The 7,410-nt window shown below is 54.8% G+C and overlaps 1 protein-coding gene across 3 annotated transcripts; it reads left to right on the top strand.

Moving 5' to 3' along the window:
• Positions 1 to 204: 204 nt before the first annotated feature.
• Positions 205 to 7,410, top strand: LOC137854991 (uncharacterized). 3 transcript variants are annotated; one of them, XR_011095475.1, is made up of 2 exons: positions 205 to 3,473; positions 6,257 to 7,410. XR_011095475.1 is itself a non-coding variant. In XM_068679049.1 (2 exons), the coding sequence occupies exons 1-2, from the start codon at positions 5,262 to 5,264 to the stop codon at positions 6,474 to 6,476; spliced, it is 678 nt and encodes a 225-aa protein (XP_068535150.1). In that variant the 5' UTR covers positions 5,247 to 5,261; the 3' UTR covers positions 6,477 to 7,410. The 3 variants fall into 3 exon arrangements, 1 of the variants encoding a protein (XP_068535150.1); XR_011095476.1 differs by lacking the exon at positions 205 to 3,473 and adding an exon at positions 3,481 to 4,171; XM_068679049.1 differs by lacking the exon at positions 205 to 3,473 and adding an exon at positions 5,247 to 5,719.

Below are 7,410 nucleotides of genomic sequence, written 5' to 3'. Positions count from 1 at the left end.
ATACAAGGCTCCAAAAGACCATCCCTAATTAAAGTTTGCAGTACAAGATTCAGGCCCATTTTTCCTCCAAAAGGCATAGGCTACCGCCATTGTTTCACTATTCCACTCCCTTCTTGAACAGTTGTTTTAAAGGAGCTATATTAAGTTCCCCACAATTTTCTTCCCTTACCCTCTTCTAGTTAGATTCCGGGGCAGAAGCTGATGGGTTCAGCCCAGCAATGATCAGACAACAGCTATATATACATATGTATATAAAGCAAGTGAGCTGTTTGGGGATGTCAAATACACTCACACACACACACGAGCGATAGAACGACAAAGAAATTATTAATGAGTTAGCTTGTTAACATACCAACAATGCCTGTTTCAAATCAGACCAACACAACGGTTTTTAGTCCTAACACATGCCACCGTATGGTCTGAGAGTGGAACACGCTGGTACTCACCTACACACGGTACATGGTTTCGATACAGCATGGTGTCAAAATAGAGATGCCATGAAACTGCGTATAAAGGATAGCAAGCATGGGCTACAACATGCAGTCCAGGCAGATGCAGTGAGAATTAACAAAGTGTAGAGTGACCATTTTTGTAACCAAGGCCACCCCCAACGCCAGGACAAGCTGTTCCACAACAGACCAACCTTACACATGCCACCGCGTGGTCCACTGTTGGAAGAGATCGATATTCCACAATCCGTACTACACGCTGTTGAAACAGAGAGTCTATTACTGATATCAGCCGGGGCAATAGACATGGAACACAGAATGCAATTCATAGGAGAATTACACAGTAGTTTTGTAGCCATGCCACCCCATCCACACACACACACACACGCCCCATACAGTCTCCAAATTGGTTCCTGCAATCATTCATCTTCAGTTCTTTGCTTAATTCTTGTCATTCCTTCACTGGTACCAGCTGGGAATGATCGTACAACACATAGCCTCAAAGTCCTCGCAACTTTGACCATGGGCAAGTAACAAAAATCAATCGCAGTTCTATTTTGTAGCGTAGCATGCCTTATTAAATTTAGGTCAAGCAGCAAGCCAGATAGCGCTTAACTCCTTCCCCAAGGGCTCCCTAATTGCTCTGAGGCTCCCGCGTGTGCCTGCCTTTAAACATCTCCTTCCCAAGGCGCCGCTTGCACAGGGAGCCGTAAGCTCAGCATCCTCCTGGCCTTCAATACTTCCAGGTGAGCAGCTGTGAGGTGGAGCTGCTTCCTTCTTTTTCTCCAGTTCTGCAGGGAAATTGAGGGGCTGAAACCTCAGCCCAGCTCAGAGCATCCCTTGCCTGTCTGAAAGCCCCCTCTTGGGTGAAAACCACCCAGCTGCCGGGGCTGCAGGCGGTGGTGGCATCGCCGTTCCCAGCCACACACGAAGCCCTCTGTGCTCAGGGACCACTGCAGTCCTGTTCAAGGTGTGAACTGGGTGCGAGGGGTGCAGGTAGCAGGCTCCTTGCCTCATCCTGCAGCAGGAGCCCTCCCAGCTTTGCTCAGCCGCCTGCCACCAGCATCCCTCTGCGTCCTTTGTCCCAACAGAGAGGGACGGGACGGCTCCTGGAGCCGGGTGCCTTCCTCCTGGATGCGTGTAACAGAGGGGTGGGAAAGCAGAGCCGCATCTTGGCGGCGTTTTGCTCTTCAGGTTCACTTTAAAGCAAACGAAACCAAAAGCTCTGTCTTTTACTTTTTGTTTTTGCTCCAAATATCTGAGATATTCATGTGCGCCTTCCTGCTGAGCCTGCTGGGATGGCCGGGTGCATCTTGTGCATCTCGTCCCGAGTCGTGGCTGCGGGGACGCAGAGGGAAGTGACGGCAGGGCAGAGGGCTTGCAGCTTCCCAGGGAGGCCCAAACTCTGCCGTGAGAAGCTTTCCCTTCTGCTGTGGGGTAGGAGAAACCCAAGGGAGGGTCAGCCCATCTCGGGTCTTCTTTGTGGCACTGAAAGCCTGATGCTTTGTTCATTGAGTGTCGAATCGTAGCTGCGAGGAGCTCCATCCAAAAAGTCACTGCCTGGTTCTCGTAGTTGTGAACCTCCTCTAGCCCTCATTCCTCCTCTCTGCAAACAGAGCCGGAGGGTTATGTGTTTTTTTGGGGGGGGAAAAAAAATGTTTTGTCTCTTTCAGGTCACATCTTGAAACTCGGCACCAGGAGCGGGCTCGCAGAGCTGCCTGCTCGGGACCGATCCCCCTCTGGGCCCTGCAGCCCCCCTCCAGATCCCTGGCGGGCTGTAGATGAGCGTAAAAGCTTTGTTCGGCTGTCACAAGGCTGTTCTGTCAGGTTCCTGTTCGTGCATTTCTATTTCTGCCTTGTTTCCCTCCCCTATCCCTGCTCTGATCCTGCGATTCCTGCTCTGGAGGAGCAAGGAGACTCGGCTTTGGGGTTCGGGGAGCTGGACGAGGCTTCTGCTCGCCGTGGCAGCTCCTCTCACAGCAGAGGGACTTCAGGCCTGCTCGTGGACATCAGCAACATGTGAAAACGGGTGAGAAGAGGGAAATGGGGCAGGCAGCGAGGCTGGGGGGCACCTCGAGCACCTCCTCCCCAGCGTCCCGCTGCCCCGTGCGTCCTCCCTGCCGCCGGCCACCCCTCGCACCCTTCCCTGCACGCTCCTCGCTGCCCCCGCGCTCCCTCCTGGTGCCAGCAGAGAAGTGACCTCGGGGAAAACAAACAGGTCGGTGGCACTGAACGCCCTTAAAGCGTGGCAGCAGAGCACGGGCATAGTGCAGGGGGGGTTTGTTTGCCCTGGCACGGCTCGGCTGCGGGTCCTGGGGCCTGCCGGGCTCGCTGCCTCCTCTCAGCCCCCGTGGGGCAAGCTGCCCCCCTCGTACCGAAGGGGGATTGTAGGAAACGGCCTCCTGGATGTTCTGGGGCCGCTGTGCCGAGCGCCCGCTGCCTTGCTCCTGCCTCGGGGCTCCCCCAGCCCCCTCTGGGTGTTTGAGGCCAGGGCGCCTGCACAGCAGGGTGCTGTCTGCTGCTGCCTCCCGCTAATGGGATTACTGAAAAGCCACGGTGTTTTTCTGCCCGGGAAAGCTATTAGTGGAATCTGGGCTGTAAATCTGCGTTTTCTTCCTCGCGCACGTAATTGGATCCTGCGGAAACGTCCTGGTTTGGTGCTGAACGTTGGGTGTAAGCTCTGCGAGCCGCTCGTGTCTCTAAACCCCGTAACGATGGCAGGCAGCTCAGTGCCGTGGTGGCACCAAGTTGTCCCTTGCAGGCCGTGCTGGTCCTGAGTACTCCTCAGAACCCCCCAGGTGGCTTCTTCGTGCGAGGAGGGAGGCTGAAGGCTGCCTTGGGTGCCCTCGGTGCACGCAGCGTGACCCCACTGATGGGCTCTGGCTTAGCACCAGAGCTCCTAGCACCGGCCTCCCTGCTACCTTTATCGGTGCCGTGTTAGGTACGGGGTGTGCACGTGGTGCCCCTTCCCCAGAACCATGCTCATCAGCTGTGCCAAGAGCCTGCACGAGCTCACACGTCCAGGTAAAGAGTTTCCGAGTGTAAATTACGCTGAGATCCATCAAATTGCCTGTTAATAGCTTTTTTTTGTGCATGGGAGCAGCTGCCTTTGGAAACGCCACCCAGCAGGGGCTGGAGATGGGGGGCGGCGGAGCTGGACAGAGGGTCCCTCATCCTGGTAGGGTTTTTTTAAGGAGATTGTTTTAAGGAGATTGTGGCCCTCTGCTTGGAAGAAGCCTCCCTGGGGGTGAATCTTTGAGCTGAGGGGACGTGTCCCATCCGTGTGGCTGGAGGGACGTGGCTGGGAGTTGCAGGGTGGCTCTGTGGGGGCTACGGGGTGCAGGGAGGCTGCTGCTGCACCATGCTGGCCATGGGATCGCTGAGATGGGGAAATGGGGAGAGGGGAAAGAGCTGGGACCTTCCCCAGGGCACAGCCCCAGCAGACAAACTGCAGGGGGCTTCCCCTGCCTCGCTTCTGGTGTGGCGTTTGTTCCCTCATTCGAGGCCGTGACAGGGATAATGAGATTTAATGGGCCTGCAGCCCTCCTCCTCCCCTATCTGGTGGTTACTCCAAAGCCTATTATCTCGTAAGGCATTTGGCGTTCTGTCCTCCGCCGCTGAATTAAGCTGGGATGGAAATTCCTCGGGGCTGAGGCCTCGTCTCGCACGGCCTCCAGCTCGGGGTTGTGGTGCTGCGCTGCAGCTCCCACGGCATTCCCAGTGTAAGGACATCGGGGTATCCTCAGCCACCTCTGAGGATCAGAAAGTTCTGGGGTGAGGGGCGAGACCTCCTGCTTCCCCCTTCCCTCTGCAGGAATCTTGGCTTTGTGGTGGAGAGGAGCCTTCTGCCGGGAGCCCCACGTCTCCTTCCAGAGCTGGGGTCTGCGCCCCTCTTCTCCTCGCTGCTGAATAAATCATCCTCTGCTGCTTGACCTGCAGCAGGGCATGTGGGATTCGGGGATGCTCGTGGATGTGGGGTGGTGTCTGTGGCATTTTGGGGTGTCTGCAGGTCCTGCAGGATGAGGGAGGGGGCTGAAGGTCTTGCTCATAAACAAATTATGCCTTTTTGGAAGGGGAAGGTCACTTCCAAGCAACAGGAGGTGAGTGGCACAGAGCTGCGATCCCAGTGGGTTATTCTGAACCACACCAGCACCCTGTTGGTGACCTGTCTCCTGTTTTAGGGGGGCCCAGGAGGTCCCTGGTCCTGCTCCTCTGGGAGAGCCGCGTGGCTCTGAGAGCTGGGGCAGGACTTGGCAGGGGGCAGGCAGGCAGGCAGGGTGCATCAAGCTGTCCACGGTGCAGCTGCAATTCCTCTGGCTGGCCAAGAATGCTCCCTGTGCTGCCCGTGGAGGTCTCCTCTGCCTGTCCCGTGAAGGGAACCTTCCAAAAATCTCCGTGGTGAGCCCAGGAGCTGTTTGTGGGCTGGTGGCTGGCATTGCTGGAGCTGGCAGGCGCTTTTGAGAGTCATCACACAGCACTTGCAGGGCAAGCAGGTGATCAGGCCCAGTCAGCATGGGTTTAAGAAAGGCAGGTCCTGCTTGACAAACCTGATCTCCTTCTATGACAAAGTGACGCGCTGGGTGGATGAGGGAAAGGCTGTGGACGTGGTCTACCTTGACTTCAGCAAGGCTTTTGACACTGTTTCCCACAGCATTCTCCTCAAGAAACTGGCTGCTCTTGGCTTGGACTGGCGCACTCTTCATTAAGTTCGCAGATGACACCAAGTTAGGTGCATGTGTCGATCTGCTCGAGGGTAGGAAGGCTCTGCAGGAGGATCTGGATAGGCTGCACCGATGGGCTGAGGTCAACTGCATGAAGTTCACCAAGGCCAAGTGCCGGGTCCTGCACCTGGGGCGCAATAACCCCAAGCAGAGCTACAGGCTGGGAGATGAGTGGTTGGAGAGCTGCCAGGCAGAGAAGGACCTGGGAGTGATGGTGGACAGTCGGCTGAATATGAGCCAGCAGTGTGCTCAGGTGGCCAAGAAGGCCAACGGCATCCTGGCTTGTATCAGAAACAGTGTGACCAGCAGGGCTAGGGAGGTGATCGTCCCCCTGTACTCGGCTCTAGTGAGGCCGCACCTCGAGTACTGTGTTCAGTTTTGGGCCCCTCGCTACAAGAAGGACATCGAGGTGCTTGAGCGGGTGCAGAGAAGGGCGACGAAGCTGGTGAGGGGCCTGGAGAACAAGTCCTACAAGGAGCGTCTGAGGGAGCTGGGCTTGTTCAGCCTGGAGAAGAGGAGGCTCAGGGGTGACCTTATCGCTCTCTATAGGTACCTTAAAGGAGGCTGTAGTGAGGTGGGGGTTGGCCTGTTCTCCCACGTGCCTGGTGACAGGACGAAGGGGAATGGGCTAAACTTGCGCCAGGGGAGTTTTACGTTGGATGTTAGGAAGAACTTCTTTACTGAAAGGATTGTTAGACACTGGAACAGGCTGCCCAGGGAAGTGGTGGAGTCCCCATCCCTGGAAGTCTTTAAAAGACGTTTAGATGTAGAGCTTAGGGATATGGTTTAGTGGGGACTGTTAGTGTTAGGTCAGAGGTTGGACTCGATGATCTTGAGGTCTCTTCCAACCTAGAAATTCTGTGATTCTGTGACAGGGCGTACTGCTCAACAATAAAATCTAGGGGAGCTAGCCTGGGTGGGGGGCTGCCACTGCTAAAGCAAGGGTTAGGCTTCAGTCAGTGGTTGGTGACCAATTGCACTGTGTATCACTTGCTTTGGGTATTTGTTGGTTTATTATTAATCACCATCATCATCATTATCCATTCCTTTTCTGTCCTATTAAACTGTCTTCTTCTCAACACGCAGGTTGAGAAGATTGGCTCAGCAATCACATCTGCTAGCTCCCTCAGCACCCTCCGGTGGATCCCATCTAGCCCCATGGACTTGTGGTGTTGCCTGGATCAGTCCAAGGCAAACAGTGGGGCTGCGTTTCCACCCCTGGGGCAGTCGATTCCAGGTGGACTGGACGTCCCTGCAAGGGAAAGCAAACTGGGGCCTGCATGCCATTAGTCCACTGTCTTCATAATTCTGGAGTTAGCCGGACACTAAACACTGTTGGTCCCATCCCATCAATCCAGTTCATCACTGGCAGCATGCTGGCACACGACGGTGGTGCTCTGTATAAACTTCCACCATGTGGAACAAATTTCATCTGGATCCTTGGGTGCCTGGTCATCATCCACATCACCATAAACTGTCTCGAGCACAGCTCATTCCCTCAGGTACTGGAGACCTTTCTCCACGGTGGTCGACTTGCCTGGCTGATGTACAGTACCTTCCTTGAGGGGATGGATACCTTTCCTTCACGCCTGACGTGGGCCATCTCCAGATGCTAAGGACTTGTGCCCTTTCCCAATCACTTTGCAAGGACCCTTTTCCTAGAGAGGGATTGCAGCTGCTTGGCTTCCTTGCCTTCTGATTCCCAGCTACCAGCCCCAGTATCCCAGCATCAGAGCAGCCAGGTGAAAATGTGCTCACGTAGGTGACAGCTGAAATCCTTTTGCTACCTCGCACCCCTCTCAGGGATAGGGTTCATGTGGCTTCTGACTCTGCTACGATTTCTGTCTCTTCTCCCTCCCATTTCTGTGATGGCTCTGCTTTAGAGCTGCCTGCTTCTTCCACTTCCCCTTCTGTTGCGGGATTTTTTGAAACGGCAAAGATCCCATGGCTTGCTGTAGCTGAGCAAACCAAGCTACCAGGGCAACTATGAGAAGTTCCCATGACAGTGTTCCCACATCGCCCAATTGAGGAATTCAGAAAAATATTGTTACCAGTAGCTGGCTTCAAGGACAAGGTCTATGTGACTGCTAATCACAAGTTTTCTTGCAGGTGGGGTTGTTTTCTTGTAGTTGTTTGTCTGAGTGCTTTTGAGCAATAATCTTGTGTGAAACACTGTCCGCCCCTGTTAAGTTCACTCTAAAAGTTAGGCTATTCGGGCAATAAAATGGAGCGTGATCTGA

Source organism: Anas acuta, chromosome 3, assembly GCF_963932015.1.
Source record: "Anas acuta chromosome 3, bAnaAcu1.1, whole genome shotgun sequence".
Taxonomy (NCBI): Eukaryota; Metazoa; Chordata; class Aves; order Anseriformes; family Anatidae; genus Anas; species Anas acuta.
The sequence above is the reverse complement of the archived record's forward strand: the minus strand, read 5'-3'. Positions and strand labels throughout refer to the sequence as shown.

Bases quoted from the DNA above. Each gene is read 5' to 3' on its own strand.
- LOC137854991 (XM_068679049.1), top strand. From the start codon at position 5,262: ATGAAGTTCACCAAGGCCAAGTGCCGGGTCCTGCACCTGGGGCGCAAT. The intron at 5,720-6,256 runs GTACCTTAAAGG...CTCAACACGCAG, and splicing joins GACCTTATCGCTCTCTATAG to GTTGAGAAGATTGGCTCAGC.